Source organism: Polychytrium aggregatum (genome assembly GCF_025602895.1).
Source record: "Polychytrium aggregatum strain JEL109 chromosome Unknown BJ171scaffold_15, whole genome shotgun sequence".
Lineage (NCBI taxonomy): Eukaryota > Fungi > Chytridiomycota > Chytridiomycetes > Polychytriales > Polychytrium > Polychytrium aggregatum.
Window position 1 is genome coordinate 414219 of NW_026516217.1, and position 17813 is coordinate 432031.

At 56.7% G+C, this 17813-nt stretch overlaps 5 protein-coding genes across 5 annotated transcripts; 2 read left to right on the forward strand and 3 right to left on the reverse strand.

Moving 5' to 3' along the window:
- The first annotated feature begins 30 nt into the window (after window positions 1-30).
- On the forward strand, window positions 31-1625 carry BJ171DRAFT_71854 (ADP-ribosylation factor-like protein 3-like protein). The gene is made up of 6 exons (XM_053115844.1): window positions 31-124; window positions 271-472; window positions 636-691; window positions 797-840; window positions 965-1070; window positions 1274-1625. Exons 1-6 carry the CDS (start codon window positions 119-121, stop codon window positions 1403-1405), a joined length of 546 nt encoding a protein of 181 aa, XP_052967407.1. The 5' UTR covers window positions 31-118; the 3' UTR covers window positions 1406-1625.
- Window positions 1626-2633: 1008 nt separating this feature from the next.
- On the forward strand, window positions 2634-4745 carry BJ171DRAFT_501785 (uncharacterized protein). The gene is made up of 6 exons (XM_053110710.1): window positions 2634-2844; window positions 2951-3034; window positions 3189-3317; window positions 3449-3738; window positions 4242-4525; window positions 4584-4745. The coding sequence occupies exons 1-6, from the start codon at window positions 2683-2685 to the stop codon at window positions 4622-4624; spliced, it is 990 nt and encodes a 329-aa protein (XP_052967408.1). The 5' UTR covers window positions 2634-2682; the 3' UTR covers window positions 4625-4745.
- A 1679-nt stretch (window positions 4746-6424) lies between these two features.
- Window positions 6425-10238, reverse strand: BJ171DRAFT_581012 (uncharacterized protein; the record flags this gene model as incomplete). Its single annotated transcript, XM_053114074.1, has 12 exons — window positions 6425-6457; window positions 6632-6979; window positions 7076-7625; window positions 7850-8069; window positions 8204-8258; window positions 8408-8536; window positions 8693-8797; window positions 8882-8926; window positions 9018-9104; window positions 9375-9488; window positions 9718-9890; window positions 10022-10238. 12 exons carry the CDS (start codon window positions 10236-10238, stop codon window positions 6425-6427), a joined length of 2076 nt encoding a protein of 691 aa, XP_052967409.1.
- Window positions 10239-11300: 1062 nt separating this feature from the next.
- BJ171DRAFT_71943 (ribonuclease III domain-containing protein) lies at window positions 11301-14874 on the reverse strand. The gene is made up of 3 exons (XM_053115845.1): window positions 12758-14874; window positions 11918-12521; window positions 11301-11742 (listed from the first exon to the last, which is right to left on the reverse strand). The coding sequence occupies exons 1-3, from the start codon at window positions 14796-14798 to the stop codon at window positions 11448-11450; spliced, it is 2940 nt and encodes a 979-aa protein (XP_052967410.1). The 5' UTR covers window positions 14799-14874; the 3' UTR covers window positions 11301-11447.
- A 686-nt stretch (window positions 14875-15560) lies between these two features.
- BJ171DRAFT_501794 (P-loop containing nucleoside triphosphate hydrolase protein) lies at window positions 15561-17671 on the reverse strand. The gene is made up of 3 exons (XM_053110711.1): window positions 17317-17671; window positions 16049-17110; window positions 15561-15855 (listed from the first exon to the last, which is right to left on the reverse strand). The coding sequence occupies exons 1-3, from the start codon at window positions 17639-17641 to the stop codon at window positions 15593-15595; spliced, it is 1650 nt and encodes a 549-aa protein (XP_052967411.1). The 5' UTR covers window positions 17642-17671; the 3' UTR covers window positions 15561-15592.
- Window positions 17672-17813: the final 142 nt, after the last annotated feature.

Here is a 17813-nt window from a genome sequence, read left to right on the forward strand (position 1 = left end):
GCCGCCCCACCCTTCCAGGAGCGCCGTGTTGGTCCGGTTCCCACGCCCCGCATCAACCCCATCCAAGCAGCAGCCCGGGCAACGGCAGCGACCGTCCTTGACTGTACACGCTCATAAGATGATGGTAGGATCATGCAGCACGGCCCGTGTGCGTGTGTCTGTCGTTCCCCACATGAAAGTCCTGTGAATGCGCACATGCGCGAGCGAACGAGCACTTGCCCAGGCCGCCCTGCTGGCTGACTCGGATATCGCGTTCTTCTCGGGGACCAGGGACTGTTTTCGCTCCTGAGAAAGCTGAAGCGCTCCGACAAGGAGGTCCGCATCCTCCTGCTTGGCCTCGACAATGCCGGAAAGACGTCCGTGCTGAAGCGCCTCGCGTCCGAGGACATCACCGAGATCAAGCCCACCCAAGGTTTCAACATCAAATCCGTCTCGCAGGACGGCTTCAAGATGAACGTGTGGGACATTGGCGGTAGGGTACCCGACTTGAGCGCCTCGCCTGGGCCCTCGCTCCGAGAGCGCAAATCCATCGTCCCGGCCGTTTCAACCACCAATGATCCTGGTCGCGTTGTCTGTGGCGTGGCGCACTGTGGATATCTCAACTTCTCATTGTGGATGCCCCACTCCTCTCTCAGGCCAAAAGTCCATCAGGCCATACTGGCGCAACTACTTTGAGAGTACCGATATTCTGGTGCGTTGTTTTTCGGCAAGACTCTGGCGATTGCCCGAGTGCCTCGCTCGTCGACACGCAGATGCAACACGTTCATCTCACCCGCCGGCGTCATCCTATGGATAGATCTATGTGATTGATAGTTCCGATCGGCGTCGGCTTGAAGAAACGTAAGTGAAAAGTTCCGGAATGCGATCGGGTGCTGCTGCCTCATTTGGTTGCCTAAGGCTTTGAGTACACAGCCGTGTCTGGTCGAGACAACCATTCACCGATACCATCCAACCGAATACGCAGTGGCCAGGAACTGAATCTGCTGCTCGAGGAGGCCAAACTCGCCGGAGTACCGTTGCTGGTGTTTGCCAACAAGCAAGATCTTGTTACGGCGCTGCCGGCGGATGAGGCAAGTCGAGAGGGGAGAGTGAGCGCATCTGAATCCGATCGACTGTCTTTGCTCTGCGCCTCCTTGGGCTCTTCTGAGTTTCAAGCCGTGGTGTTGGTATAGTGCCGCTGTTTCACAGCGATACAGAGCCAGAGGCATAGGGTCTAGTATCGACCGACTGAGCCAAGATTGACCCTGCACTGATCGCCTATCTGGCTTCATAGATTGCGACGGCGCTGAATCTCAACTCGATCCGCGATCGTCGCTGGCAGATTCAGCCCTGCTCGGCCAAGACTGGAGATGGTGTGTCCGACGGGATGGAATGGGCAATCCAGCTGTGTCAAAAGTCCAAATAGTACCGCCGATTGTGTCGATTTGTTTCTCCTCTCTGTTCTCTCTGCTCTCACTCTCATCTCAGCGCACATTGAGGTTTTTACCTCCTCGGTACGATGCTGTTTACAATCTCTGATTATCGAGTCCGAGCGCTTGACGCCGATTATGCTTCGGCTGCGTTGATCTCGCCATCGACCGTGCAGTCAAGCTCGAATGTCGAATTTTGTAGCTAGCACTTTGGCGGCGTGTGGTATCCGTTGGGAATGACGAGGGGTTCAGTTTTGTATGCTACAGAAGCGTAAGATAAAAGCAATGTTCGAACAGCATCGACTCGCTGCAGTCTTTTGCGCTCCTCAAATCAGTGCCCTGGAACTCCGAAGTGGAGGGGCGCATTCACTGGCAGAAAGCCTTCTTTCCAGGCTCGGGACTCGATCCACTGCTTGGTCTACTTGGTGAGGTGGATGTCGTCATGCACCGTGAGCCGATCCAATCTTTGGAATTGAAAAATAGCCTCCAGAGCCAAGCATTTCTCCGAGGCAGAAGTATATCAGGCTTGACGTGGTTCAACTTGGTGGGCAGAGCAAGATATGGGTTGCAGTGGGCATAGGCTGCTGAAGATGTTCTTGGCTCATGCCGCCGCGAGCTGGATTTCGTTCTGCTTCCACTCATAAGCAGGGATATCTCGATGCTTCCAACAGCCGCTCACTCATTCTTGGGTGCTGATTTTGCTCTGGCCTGAACCGAGGTGGACGAAGAAATCCGGCTGATCTTTTGTATTTTGCGCGGCGCGGGCGATCCACGGCAATCGTCGCCATGGCAAACGAATCAGAGCCGGAATTACATCGGGGTTGGGTACGTCATCGATGGTGAACAAAGCTGGATGCTGGAGATGAGGGGAACCTTACGCAGGTCGTGGATCGAAGGGCAACATCACCGGCGGCAGCGTGACACTCGCGGTAATGGATGAGCGAATGGGCGACCTAGGGGAAAATGCGATCGCTGGCTGCAAAATTGAGGGTTGTGGTCTTGCGCTGTACGATGACTCGGGATTTTGCGGAGCCTTTGAGTCGCTGGAGCGCCGGTCGGTACATTTTGCAGAAGCCACAGAGCGGGCCAAAGGTCGGCACTATTCCCACACTTCCCAGTCCAGTCCACGCCGAGCCAAGCCGAGCCAAGCCGAGCCAAGCCGAGCCAAGCCGAGCCAAGCCGAGCCAACGCCCAGCTTAGACCGTCTACTGAATCTCAATCGCAGATCTGAGGAGCCATTCCGCGGGACGGACAGCGCAAATCCGATTGCAGCATGCCGGACCTCGATCCAAACGACTCGCTGGCCTTGCAGTACATGATCTTGGGCGTGGCAAGCACCATGAACATTATCACGATCCTGTATTCGAGCTTCAAATGTGCCTATTTGACCCAAAGCAACTGGGCAACAATAGCACCGATCTTTGCAGTCTGCTTGGTGAGAGGCCCGCAGCATTCGGCCGGTGCCTTTGCCGGGTGTAGTTGCGCTGGCCTTGCGAGTCATCCGCTCGCGGCCCTGCTGATGTTTCCCCTCCGGTCAACAGATATCACCAAGTATCATCGCGTCCGCGTTCACGCTATCAGCTCCGCAGACCCAAATCGTCAACGGCAATACTGATGACAGCGTGGTAGGATAGAGTGAAGCCACGGCCTTGATCATCATCGCATGCGATGGAGGAAGGAAGGAAGGAAGGAGAGGGGGAATTCATCCGATGTCCATGTTCAGCATGAGGCTGTGCGGAGCTTGCATATAACTCTTGCTCACTTTCTCATCATATTCAGAACACGTATTTTCTGACAATCAGCAGGATCAACAATGTCTTTTTGCTGCTGTTCGGAATCTGTGTCGTTGGGGCCGAGCATCATGCCATCCAAAGCCTGCACCCAACACTCGGATACCCCAAATACTATGTAAGCCCGAGATCGAAATTGTGTGCGCACACGGCATTCGAGTTGCAGTACAAAGAGCAGTGCACGGCGCAGTACTACCAACCCACATTTCTTAATCCAAGTTCGATGTCGGCTGCCGCTGTTGGACACAGGACTACATCGGCTATGCCGCTGCAGCTGTTATGCACATCTTCTTCTTGGCCTTCACCCAAGTCGATTTTCTACGAACATGGAAAACTGTGGCCCAGTTTATCTATGCCATGGTGATCTACGTCTCATGGACTGCCTGTATCCATCTCGTTATCCGAAAACTCTTTGGCGGTACCAAATCAGCCGACCAGCCGGCGCAGGGGACTTTGGCGACCGCCCGCAAGCGCGAACTCGGTCCGAGAACCAGCATCACCGTTGCCAACCGGATCTACAGGATACAAGTGGCGATATGGTACGTTGGAGGGGGAGAGGATGGGGCGCGGAATCAAGGGAGTGCGCGAGTCAGGAATTGAGGACGGGAAGAAAGGGGGGTAAAGACATTCCCGTCTCTGATCTATCTCGGATCTGGATCGAGCACTCGACCTTGGACCAGCTCCGATCGGTCCTATCCTGGGCTCTCATCATGTCTGATTGCTCCGGTTTCCGATTATTGATATTTTAATTTCCCTCGCACATATTGATATCCGAATCCCGTTTCATCGTCATCGCTCTGGTTCTTCTTGGCTGATGGACTCCCGGGATCTCACCGGTCTCGGATGATGGACATGCGGGACGGGTTGTCGCGATGCACGGCTGGGAAACCACCAACATCAACTTGAATGCGCACGAACCCCCCCCCAAAATACCTGAACAACCACACTGGAAATTCTCGGTGGATGATTTCGCCCACGCTTCTCTCTTTCTCAACTCATGTCCCCATCCATCTCCCGACTGGCAATGGACCCAAACTCGCAGCGCCCTTGGGGTGGTCGCTCTCGCCCTCGCTGCCTACTTCAACTCCAAGCTGCCCAATATTGCCATGGTCTGCCTTCGTTTCGGCACCATCGTGATCGTAAGCTACTCCGGCGTAGTATTGATCACGATCCACGAGATTATCCCCTTGCAGCTCCAGCACACCAGCGGTAGTTTCAGCGGTATCCTCTCGGCCAGTCGAGGCCTCTCGGGGCTGGATCCGTTCGACAGGGCGGCTCCGATCGAGCAGACCCTGAGGCGAGGGCGGAGGAGTGCCGAAATCGTTGCAGACTCGAATGTATAGCTGGCCGAGCCCGATCGAATTAGTTGAGGATTGATATCGGCCAGCTTGCCGGATCTGTTCTTCCGATCTGCTCATCCGATAAGCTACTGGGGTACTCCTGACGATGCATCGGGAGTGTGCCGCGAGTTGAAAGCGCTAGCAAGATGAAGCAAGTCACCTTGTTTTGAATGGGGAATACACGCGCATCCATTACAGCCAAATGCAATTATGAAAAACGAGGCACCCCGGATTTTGAGCATTGGTGAATGCTATCACTCAAGATCATCATGTGCTGGCCATGACCATTCTGTATTTTGAATCAAGGACACCACCCAAGCGACCAAGCGGATCCAGAGCATCCACAAAGTCCTTGCTCTGCAGCAATGGATGAGTGCCGCGACAACTGGTACCGCGGCGAACAGACAGAAAGTCAGAACGACAGAAAGCATAACGGACAGAGAGAGATTTGAAAGAAAAGATGGGGGGGGCAATGATGTCGGCGCCTTGAGTTCACAACAAAAACAGAGCAGCGAGGGTGATGGGATGAGGTCTCGTCGGTGGTGGAGTTGACTCCTGAAGGTGTGGAAAGCATGTGCGGAAGGGCCGACAACCGCCCGTGCACGAAGGTAGAGAGCGCAGCTGGCTGCTTGCATTGCTCCGGCGGGCATTCTCACATTGGACCAGACGCTGAACTGGGTGAGGGCTTGGCGAGGCTATCCCTCGTCATTTGCTTCAAGTTGTCGCTTGCATTTTGTTTGTTTGCTTGCTTGTTTGCTTGTTTGTTTGAGATGGGTTGGTGAGCAGGGCAAAGGGACGATATCATTCAACTATGTGGTGCTGCTTGGTGCTTCCCGCCCACCTTCCGAAACCTGTCACAGTCGATGCCAAAATGTTTCCAGTGAGATACAAGATCGAGAGGCAGGTGCGAGGAGACAAGCCGAAGCGATGGAGAAGGGAAAGGATACTTGGGGGGGGGGCAAAAGTACCTCTGTTATCATGATATATGTATCGCACGGAAACGAGGCAGCATCAGCATTGGACAAGAGGACGGAAAAAAAAAAGTAAGGATGCGAGAGGGAGGGGGCATATACCTCATAGAATTGATCGAGTTTAGGTCGAAGAGAATAGAAAAGAAAAAAGGGCGACGGAGACGACAGAGCCCAGGCTCGGGACTCGAAACAACGATAGCAAAGAGACTGCGTACATCATGCTGGCTGCCAAACGGTGAATGGAGCCCTGAACGACCAGATGGCCGAACTGGTGGCGGAGGGGAAGGAAGGGGGAGCAAAGGAGAAGGGAGAAGCGCAGAGGAAATGGGGATGTGGAAAAACGGTAAAGGGATGGAGAGGATAGGGCCGACAATCAAGAAGAATGCGCGCACAGCACAGTGGTAGCAAGGAAGACCCAACTTGGAATTGAGAGAGCAAGATGTCTGTTTATCACTTTGGCCGGTGATGCCGGGAGGAGGTTGTCGTAACTGACTTGTGTTGAATGTGTGAGTGTGTTGCTTTCTTCTTCTTTGCAGTGGTGACTTTCCATGGCTTCGGTCGGCTCGGATCAGTGCGATTCTGACTCGAGCCGATGCAATTCGGTATCCGCTTGGGATTTGAGCTGGAGGCGTTGGATAACCGACACGTCCTCGATACAAACGGCCCCAGACTGCGGGGGGAAGGGAGCATGATGAACCAAAGCATCGCGAGCTGAGCTCGATTTTGATCAAGCGTTGCAGCGGTACTTGAGAGGGGAGAGAGAGATGTAACAAAAGAGGGTGAAAGAAGAAAACGAAAGGCAGAGATGGGCGACGAGGGCGCTTGGTTCACGATGTTCGATCCTCGTTTGCTCCTGGTATCAGATCCTGGGGCCTCTGTCCTGAGCTTCCCGGTTCTGGCTGGTCCGTCGTCGCTTAGTCAATCAGGCCGATGAGCTCCTTCACGAACTGGATGGGCCAGTTGACGATATCGTCGAAGAGCGAGGTAGTTTAGCGACGGTGGCGAGGGATAGACGGGGTGGAGCAGCCGGCACCCGCACTGACTGCACCACCATCCGCACTGACTGCACCGGCAAGGGCGCGCAGGCCAACGCCGCATGGATGCAAGCACGCAGCGATTACCTTTGCAATATCGTATGAGGAGGAGGCCAGCTTTTGCTTCATCGCCTTGTTCGCCTTTTCGGTGTTGCTGCTTGCCTGGCTCATCATGGTCTGACCCAGGTCCATGAGCTTGACGTTGGCCTCGGCAAGGTCGGTCAGGATCTGATTGCCGCGCTCGCCGAGCTTGCGCGAGGTGGGCGAGGGCTTGGAGAGCGTCTGTCGGGAGACCTTGACCAGGTTCTCGACGATAAGGGTGATGCCATCGACCGTGTCCTTGAACTCTTGGTTGGAGGAGTCGGGCTGGCGCATGGCATAGAGCAGGGTTTGGATCGCAGATACGATCGAGTCGGTCTGCTGCTCCAGGAAAGACTGTGGCCGAGGCAAAAGGTGGTGGCAGAAAGATGAGCACAAGCCTGGCGCGACCAAGGGTATACTACAGAGTGGGAACTAAGAATCAGGACAAACCTTGAGCTCGTTGATGTCCATGCTCTTGGGTCGGTCACGACGGATCGACTGGCGACCCGACAGACGGCCCGGTCGGGCGTTCTCGCGAGTCTCGGAGCGGTCGCGGTCTCGGCCCTCGCGATCACGATCACGGTCACGATCACGATCACGATCACGATCACGATCACGATCACGGTCTCGATCTCCGCGCTCGATTGGGGACGATGTACCGTGCTGTGAGTAGCTCGAGTATGACGAGGTCTCCTTCTTGCTCCGCGTGAACTTGGAGAGGTCCAAGACGGCAGAGGTGAGACCGTTGGTCGCTTGTTCCAGGTTGGCGGAGGTATTACCGGATCCGGATCCGTAGCTGGTGGCGTGGTTCTTGGCGGCAGTCATGAGCGAGGTCAGGGCAGACGACAGATTGCTCTTGAGGGTCTGAAGATAGTCCTGGTCGCTGACCGAAAGCTGGCGGCCATGGTTGTCCTCAAACGACTCGGTGTCTTCGTTGATACGCTTGCAGGCCAGCACAATTGCCTTCATGGGAACCAGCACGCTGGTGGGTACGTCGCTTCTGCTCCGTTTGATCGTGAGTGTGCGATAGAAGGGGTGATGGAAACAGAGTAATGAGAACCGGCGACAGCACAAATCGAGCGCAGCCACAAGCGCCAACCATCTTGTGAGGAGAACGGCCGTTCACGAAGAATGCAAGGTGTAGCGTCGAGGGATGACAACGAACAAGGACTACGGATGGCCGACACACTGAACCACAGTGGTCCAGACCATGCCGAGTCTTACCTGGCGGCCTTCAGCAGATCATCGGTCGCTGCATGGAATGCACCCAACTTGGAACGATCCATGGCATTGTATTCGGCGCTGTAATCGTTGGTATCCATTTCCTTGAACTCGGAAGCAGGGCTCAACGGACCCCGGGACCGCGAGCGCATCAAGCGACTGCGGGTTCGGGATCGGTCGCGCTGAACAGGATCACGAGGATCGCGAGACCGGTCGCGTGGGGCTGGAGAGCGAGCGATAAGATCACACGTATGAGTAGATGCAGCAGCACAGCGGGCCACGAGGTGTTGCGGTAGCGATGTCGCTTTAACGGGTGCTGTCATGACAAAACAGGATCGAGTCCGAGCCCATACTTACTCTTGGGCGTAGCCGAGACCGACACATCGGCGAGCTGGCCTTCGAGGCGGCGATTCTGTGCATAGAGAGTGACGGCCAGTGGCATGAATCAGTGAAACGCGCTTGTCTCGGCCAACGACGATGGCCACAAAAGTCACAGATGCTGCGTGGGTGCCTCGCTTAGAGCCAAGTACACGGGCCAAGTGTTGTTTCGTCGCTCTGTACCTCGTCTGTAAGGTCGCGGATCAGATCTTCATCCCGTTTGTGTGTCTGCTCCAGATCCTGATACTTGGCCGTGAGAGACTTGATCTCTTCCAGCAGAGATGCAACCTCGGCGCGGATATCATCGCCAATCTGGTTGGAGAAGATGCGCAGATGGAGCAATTAATAGGTTGGGAGTAGCTGAGGGGTCGGGCAGGGGAATATGACGGGCCGTCGCATCCACGAGCGGGGGAAATGACCCAGACCGAGGCCAAATGATGGGTTGCCACATGCACAGGTTGACTGTACCTCCTTCTGCTTGTCAAAGTCGTCCCGAAGCGTGCGGTAGTCTTCGTTCAGCCGATCGTGCTTCTCCTGCAGCTGATCGTACAGCTTTTGCAAGGCTGTCATGGCCTGTGTGAGATGGTGCAATCCAAGTCAATTTTGTGCATCCAGGCGGACCACCAACAAAAGAATTCTGCCCGGGGGTGGACCTACGTCTTGCTCCTTCTTGAGTCGGACTTCAAGCTCGGTAATCTGGGCCTGCGGGTCAGCGAGTCGGTGAGTCCGGACTGTGGCAGCGCTTCGAGACTTGAGCATCGTTCTCAGAGTCACCGAGAACCGGCTGCATTACCTTTTTCTCTTTTTCAAGGGCACTGAGCTCGCTTTTGAGCTGCTCGACCTGCTGGCTGTTGTCTTCCTTGGCACGGGACGAATCGTCCTATAATCCGGTTGCGCAGAGAAGCCAGTCAGAGGTCATTAGCATTAGCATTAGCATTAGCATTAGCATTAGCATTAGCATTAGCATTAGCATTAGCATTAGCATTAGCATTAGCATTAGCATTAGCATTAGCATTAGCATTAGCATTAGCATTAGCATTGGCATCGACAGGCAAGTAGCGACGGTGAAAATGACCCAATGGCGATGCAGGCGAGGTTGACAGGGACGCTGACGACAGATGGGACACGGCAATCAGAGTCAGCGACTCACCATCGATTTTCCGCCAGATGATTTAGTTTTTTCAAGATCGCTGATCAGGTTATCGAGAGGAGTATGGGGTTCGTCATATGGGTTCTTGGATGTCCGCCGGCTCAGAGATTGGTTCTATTGCGTCAGATGAATGCGTCGCCGATGTGAGACAGGTGGGCGTGCAAGCACCGAAAAACGGCAGATGAGGCACCGAAGGCCCGAGCGAGAGAGGGGTTGCATCGGGACCAAGGCAGCTGCGAGCGATGCAGCCGCTTGCGATGGATACTGCAAAAAAGGAAACAACAGACTCTGGGAGAGCAAAGCGAGGAGATGAGGCAAAGCCAGGAGATGGGGCGGCGCTTACGGTGCTTTCGTATTCCCGCTCGTACTTGTCGATGAAGTGGTCATAGCGCTTCTCAATCTCGAAGCAAATGTCGAGAGCCAGATCCATACACCGCGAGAAGGCCAGAGTAGCGAGTTTCTGGCGAGCCTGGTTGCGCTTCTGGTGGAAATCGGATCGGACGGGGAGGAAGGGCACTGCAGCACATTGCATCGCGAGAGCGATTAGGATGGGCGGCATTCGAGGCAGACACCCAGTAATGCGACGGATTCGAATGGCGTCCCAACGGGCGAGCTGGAGGATGTCCGTAAGGCCCAAGGAGACGTACCGTTGCTCTTGTCGTTGCGCCGGGCAATCTCATCCGTGACGTCCAGGGCGAGGTCGATGATGTTCCAGTTGGAGAGGCGGCCCAGCTTGGATTTTGTTTGGGACTGGCGGATCTTGTCTTCGAGGGTGCCGTCGTCAATGAGGGACTGCAGCGTGTCAGCCAGACACTGCCGCAAGGCGATGTACTGGGTGTAGGCCTCCTCGTCTTCTCGAGCCATTTCGGATGAGGGGGGGAGAGAGCGGGGCCGCAAAGGAGGGGAGAATGGACGAGCAGATGGGATCGAAGCGGAAGGAGGGAGAAGGCAACCGAAAGCCACAGTCTTGCCGAGGGGCGAGGACACCCCTTTCTGCTGCAGGGCAAGAAGGCGCTCCAGATCGAAGGGGACACGAAGCGGGGCCTGCTTGTGTGGGACGGCGGCGGCGGCGTGCGCGGGGCGACGCGTTGCAGCGAGCGCGTGTTGGGGTTGCACTGTCGCTGTGCAATGCGACACAGTGCGTGTGTGGTTCGGCCGCTCTGTGGCGCGAATGCGGGGTGGTACGCCAAGCACTACGCGAGGGCGCGTCTGCAGTCCGTGTGCGAGTGTCTGTGCAAGTGTCTGTGCAAGTGTCTGTGCAAGTGTCTGTGTGTCTCCGTGAGTGGCCAGCCCGTGCACTGTCTCTGTGCGAGCTGCTCAGCACCCCGGTCTCACAGTCGCACACTCTCTGTTGTTTTTTGTGGCGGGTCGCTGCTATTTCGGGACCGCGGCGACCCCGTGCCCGCCACCCGGCAAGGCGGCCTTGCTGCGCACCCGCCGTCCATACAGCGCCGCACCGTTGCCGCTGTGGCATGGTGTGGCATGTTGTGGCATGTCGCTGTCGCATGTTGTTCCTTGGCCTGCTTTCGGTGCTGTCCATCGGCAACATGTCCATTTGCACCTCGGTTTCATCGAGAGGGCCAGCGATTCACTGCTGCCAATGCCTTTCCTGCCCTCGCCAACAACACCATGTTCAACACCACAGCCAGCACCACCGCCTGCGCCGCGGCCCATGACCAAGCCTCGAGGCTCGCGCCGTGACCCTCCCCCCACAAGGCAGAACCAGTTCCTGCGTCTCTGCTGGGCATCCGGCAAGGGCTGCCAACAAGCGGACTGCTGATGCTGGCCATGTCCTGTCCGCTTGATCTGCAGACCTGCTCCGTTGCTTGCTGGCCATGTCCTTCCCCGCAAAAAGCAGAAAGGTCTGTCCCCGACACGCCGGCCTTCCCCGCAAAGAGCCTCCCCCCCCCCTGTCTTTCCTTTTCGCCCGGCGGCACCCAAACGCATGCTCGCTCCACATCCGCACCAGCACGCACTGGCACCACGAGGGGTGCGCCTGTGGGGGGGGGAATGCTGGGCTCGCTTCGAGTCCAACAGGGCAGAGGCCGGATACATTTGCTGATCTCCAGCTGCTCATTCGACCAACCCTGCTGGGTCGCCGAGCACCCAACCTTCGGCCGCCAGATCGGCCGGGGTGCTGCCCGTGGCTTCGTCGTCCTTTGTCCAGCATGCTCCGTCTGCATCGCTTGTCGGGCTCGCACAGCCGCATATTTTCGTGAACTTGTCAAAGTGGTCGCAGATCCAGTCCAAGCTCCGCACCGAGGCGTCCTTCTTGGCCTGCCGTCGGGTCGCTGCCGTGGCCTGGCCCAGCTCCACTTGGTGGACGACGACAGCGCACGATATTTGGCTACTGGAATGAACCGTGATCCTGTTCAAGGATTGCATCGAGCCAGCAGCCCGGCACCTCGCTCGGTCAGTGGGAGATATCAAGTCGAAGCACGTCCCAGGCACAGCGCAAGCCCCATGTTCCCATGCCCAGCGTCTCATGCTCTCATGTTCCCATGTTCCGTTCGCACCCTCCCATCCACATTTGCGGGACTCACCGGAAATCGATTGGCTGCTTGCACGTCAGAGTGTCATTCAGCATCCAGTAGAGCTGCTGAGTGGGATGCACGACACCCACCGGGACGACCTGGGGCTCGGCTTGCTCGGGCAGCTCTACTCCCGCAGCGGCCTGCTTCTCTCTCCTCTTGGCCCGCTTCTTCTTGTCCAGCTGCTTCTTCTTGGCCCTCGTTCGGGTGTCTTGGAGATAGCGTGTAGCCGAATCCCACCACGGCGCAATCAGCGTGCGCTTGACCACGCCCCAGATCGCATCAGTGTCGAACCCAGAATCGACATAGATTGCCCCCAGCAACGATTCGTACACGTCGCCCAGGACCTTGGGAGGATTTCCACGGAAAAAGTTCCAGAATCCGTGGTTCGTGGGTCCTTCTCGCTGCTGTTGCCGCACATACTGTTCAAAGGGATCGATCGTCTTCTCCAGTCCAACATGATCAAGCATCGTGTGAATGCCCAGCGATACCGAGACACAGGCCAGCAGGGAGTTCCCCACGAGTTCCGACCGCAGATCCGTTATCTGACCAGGTGCCAGGGCCGGATCCAGCGAATACGCATATCGGGTCACAACAAAGTTGAGGACAGCGTCGCCTGCTCACCAGCGAGAAAGGACCAGGATCAGCGCCGTGTCTCGGCTACAGCGCGATGCCGTGCGATGCAGTGCGATGCCGTGCGATATTGTACGAAAGCAAACCGATTGATCGGATCGATCGATTCTCGCTTGAATCAGGGTCCTCGCTCCGATCGGCATTTTGCATGCTCATTCGCATTCGGCGGAGACGACAACACGGTCACATCCATACAGTGCCCCATTCCGCTCAACTCACCGAGAAACTCGAGCCGTTGATATGAGTTGCCCGAGTAGGCCCCACCGGGCACCGATCGTGCGCTGCCGTGCGTCAGTGCCTCCAGCGGAAGTGATGGGTGCTTGAAACGATACCGCACAAGCTGCTCCAGACGACTGATTTTGCGTTGCTGGTCGGGCGTGATGGTTCCAGACTCTTGATCAGACTGCTGGCTCTGCGATCTCCATAGATCGCTGTAAGCACGTAACGATGGCAGGTACTTGGCGCTGCCGATGGACCCGTACAGACGCACCGCCAGGGCTGCAGCTGCGTCAAGGTCGTAGGCGCACTGCGATCCAATCAGAGCCTCGACCACGTCAGCAGTCATATCTTCTGTCAACTTGATGTACGAGCTATTCGACGGGGGGCTCCACAGCTTGCGCGAAAGCTGCTGTCCGAGAAAGTACTGCGTGATTTTCATTGCCCTCCCGATTTCGGCCAGCTTCGAGTTGTTCTCGGCATGCATGCGGTCCAGCGTCAGGTTGCCTTCTCTATCCTCAGGGCAGCTTGAAAAAAAGTGGGTACCGAGATAGATCTTCAGGAAGCTGTCGCCCAGGGTCTCAAGGCGCTCGTAGTTGAACTCTGACGAGTAGCCGGGCCCTACCAAGGCCGAGCGAACTCGACCTTCCGAGTCCGGGTGAAGCGCAAGGGCCTCTAGCAGCTGTCGGACTCGGATCCAGTGATACAGCTCCGTCATCAGAATGGGGAAGGGGGTCATTGCCAGTAGGTGCTTGGCGTGGACCGAAACAACCTCACAGAACTGCGGTAGGCACACGGTCTCCTCGGGCGGGTCTTTGTTTGATTCAAGCAGATCAATCGACGGCACTTCCCTGACGTGAAGGAGTGGCTGCGTGGCATCGATGGTCCCCTTGCACCTCAGCCGATACGTATAAAAGGCGAAAGGCGTTTCGTGCTTGCCGTAGTCCTGAACCTTGACGACAGAGTCGGGGTTCTGGCTCCTGTCGACGGACTCGATTTTGTACCGCCGAATAGAGTGGTAGTAGTTGTCAACCACGACCATCTGGGTCAGTTCTTCGCTGGGTAGGTGCAGGTGATCCATTATCGATCTTGGTGCTTTGTCAAAGCTGTCAAGCCGCTGCAGTTCATTCCAGTCAATCTCACCGGGGTCGCCCGGCTTGATGGCGAGTGAGCAGATCGGAACTATCAGGAAGATCGGCTGGCCAAGCTCTTCAAGAGCTTCGTCGCTGAATGTCTCTCGCACGGTGTTCTGAACGACCCCCAGGTGAAACGTAAGCAACGATTGGAGTTGCTCGGGACTGAGCTTGATCGGCTGTGGGGCCGAGACGATCCGGACGATCCGCGAGGCCTTTCGGATGGTGAGATGAAGCTCGATCGGCTGATGTGCAGGTGACAGTGGGCCGCAGGTGGCCAGCCCCAGAATCTCGCGCTGCCACGACGATCCGGAAAGGAACTCGACCGCCGAGACCCAGAGCTCCGAGTGCGTTGTCCACGAACTGCCCGGGTCCAGGCTCGGCGGTATCCAGGCCAAGTGGTGGTCCTCTAGATCGGGCTTGCTGAGCAGTCTGAGCTTGGAATCGAGAATGCGCTCGGTCCGTAGTTCTGTTAGAGCCATCCGAGCGACCTGATGAATGGCGTCGTTTTTGGTCGTCTGGGGCGTGCCAGCAAATTGCTTCAGTGTTGTCGGGCACCCAAACGGGATCTCGAGTGTGGAGGTGAACCGGCCATCGGCATTAGTCTTGGTAGTGTAGTTGGGCTTGATAGAAGCGTCGCTGCTCTTGCTGAGGTCGTTGCAGTACAGGACCAGGCGCGAGACAGCCTGCTCCCCACTGACGGTGAATATGGATGATGGTGTCGTTGGAGTGCCTTGGACCTCGTCCGTGCTGGGATCTGTGACCTTGTCCGGCCCTTGGGCGAGCTGTTTATTGCTGAGGCCACTTGTTTCTGTGAGTTTGCCGAGGTCGGGGACTTGGGCCGCCAGATCGCCGTTGGCAGATTGCTCGGGGAATCGACCAGTAGCACCGCCGGAATTGCTGCCCTGCATCGGAAGCTGTGGATCTGCTGGCTCTGCTGGCTCTGCTGTGACGGCGACAGCTTGCTTCTTCGTTGGGATTGATCGGGGCAAAGAGTGGTGTCTGGCCCGATTCGCAGAGCGGACAGGTTGAGCACGTGTGTGTGTGCGTGGTGTGTGTGCGTGGTGTGTGTGTGTGTGTGTGTGTGTGTGTGTGTGTGTGTGTGTGTGTGTGTGTCTGGTACTTGAAACGAGACACCTGATACACTTTACTCAGGGGGAAATGGGACACCTGCTCACAACCCATTTGTCAGCGCGGTATGCGATGGCATGCGTCCAACTATGCCATAAGCAATATAACAGATCACTTTGGCAGCCTCCGAGTGAAGACCACCGGTCGCAGTGCAGCGATGTGGGTGTATTCAGGTCACAGAAAAAACCCTGCCATGGCTCAAAACGGGGTGTCCCATTTCATTTTTGGAAACGCTGTAGTATAGAGCTGTCCAGAGAGTCGAATGAATGCACCACACTCTCACATCGCCACGGGAGACCAACAATCTGCATCCAAAATTGTGTTTCCCAAACCAAGTGATGGTTGATGTTGAGGACGCCCGGTGACACCGCTGTTGTACTCTCTGTTCACGCAGGAAAGGAATCGCACATGCGCAACAAAAGGACCGACTTCCATCCCCCGCCGAGATAACAGCCGCATCATAGTTGCAGTCCTCGCTGCTCTCAGTTTCCGCACCGAGGTATGCAGGACACGATGTGTCGATTGGCTCCATTCGCGCAAGGATCGCATACGACGTTCCGTATCTACAATATATTCACGACGAGGGTCCAGAGGACCTTTGGGCCTTGCGTTTGATGGCCTTCTTGAGGGAGCCCTTGCGACTCAGGACGCCCGTCAGTGGCAACTTGACCGAGTTCGATACCGCCTGCATGGACGTCTCTGCCACCGACTCGCCCGAGCCCAGGCTCTCGTAAAAGTTGTCGTGGATCTTGAGCCGTGTGTTGGATGTGTCGCCAGAGGCAGCGGCTTCGATAAAGCTCACCAGCCGTTCATCAGCCTTGGTCACAAAGCTGATCACTAGATTCGCGCATCAAAGCGGAGGGCATCCGCCAACCAGGCAAACCCAGAGACGGACCAAACAAACGTTCCAGAGTGAGTCAGCCAAGAGGGTCGCATGCCTGCCCTCTACCCGTTCCATCTCGTTGCTGCCATGGTACGACTACATCGGGTCTACCCAAGAAGGCAGCTTTCTGTGGGGTATGGAACTCACCTTCGCCAGATCGGCCAGCGCGGCCCGTTCGGCCGGCCCGATGCACATAGCCCGCCGCATCGTTGGGAAAATCAAAGTTGACGACAGTGGAAACATCTGCAAAGTCCATGCCTCGTGCATACACATCGCTGCTGACGATTGTTTGGATCAGCGCCGTTTGTGGCTGTCCGAAAATGGTCGCAAGCGACTCGTCCTTCTGGGCTTTGGGCATGCCCGCGTGCAACGGAATCGACTGGAGCCAGCCCGGCGACAGGTCGTCATTCTGGCCTTCGATCGTGCTTGCTGCCGTCAACGCAGCATGGACTTGCTCGACGCTGTGCTGTGAGTTGCAAAAGACGATCCATCGCTCGGGTCCGTCTTCATGCTCGGCATTTTCACGCACGCGCGTGAGAAGCAGAGAGAGCATGCCCTTCAGCTTGGTTCCGAACTCGTCGCTCGACGGAGTCTCGCCTTCGGTCTCATCGGAGACCCGCACAAAGAGTTCCAGGATGTTTGGCGGCAGGCGGTGTAGACCCGGCGTTCCCAGGGTAACGATCCCAGGGAACTTTTTGAGCATCAGCGCGCGTGGGGACCGTTCTCGATCCGACTTGACCGGGGGAAGTGTTGCTCCTGCAAAAATATATTGGGGCCGATGCGACCGCCCAGGCGACCGCTTGGCAAGGCCCAGATTCATGATTCGCAGACTGATGTTGTAGTACGAGTTGATGACCGTGTCGGCTTCGTCAATGACCACAAACTCGACTCGGCGGAAGAACTGCTTGAGCTGTGGATCGCTCATGTTGACCAGGAATGTCGGCGAGGTCACAACAATGTCCGGGCGCCTGAACTGGTGCGCTGGAAAATCGGCGGGGAAGGGTGCCAGCAGCGCCGTCAGCCCGGTCGGCTGGACGGCCTGGATAACCGACAGCAGCTGGATGGCCAAATGCCGGCTCGGAACGACAAACAGGGCCGTTGGCGACAGAGCGTCTAAATTGCGGGCGCTTTCTGAGGGCTCGCTCGGCTCCTGATCTGTGCCTTGGCTCTTGAGCGCTTGCATCCGCGCCAGGATCGGGAGAAGATATGCTGAGAAACACCCGTGCGTGATATGCACACAGTGTCCGATGTGGTACCCAGACAGTGTTGACGGTTGTATAGTAGTCCGTAGCAACAGTGATGTAGACATGTAAATCGCTTGGCACAGGCCAGCAGAAGACTGCGGAACAGTCCTGTTGGGGCTGCGATGGACCTTCGTCAGGCACTCCGGCACAGCGCAGCCAGCATACACTTACCAAGCGTTTTACCGGACCCCGTCTCGGCCGTCAGAATGGCGTCTTTGCCCTCCAGAAGCACCGGTATGGCCCGTTCCTGGATCAGCGTTGGCTGGGCGATACCCTTGGAGGAGATACTTTGGATCATTTGCGCAGGCAAGGCCAAGCTCTGGAATCCCTTGAGATCCTCCAATCGCACATGGGCTGTCGATAGCGTCCGCAAAGCGATCGTCCTTGTCCGAGGCCAAGACACTTGTGCTTGCAGACGATTGATCTGCAAGAGCGACGGGCTGAACGGGCGGAAGAGCGTCGCTCTGGCGGCGAGGCCAGGGATGCGCTGCAGCATGCTGGGTCAGACGGTTCTTGATCGGAGTGTGATGTGCCGGTCGCTGCTGGTGTTGCGATCGCCACCAAAAGCCATGCCGGCCAAAAAAATCTGGATCGAGCCGCCGCCGTCACGTGCATGCACACACGCACGCCCCTTTGTTCCCGCCTCCTTCGCGGCCTGGCCGATCCAG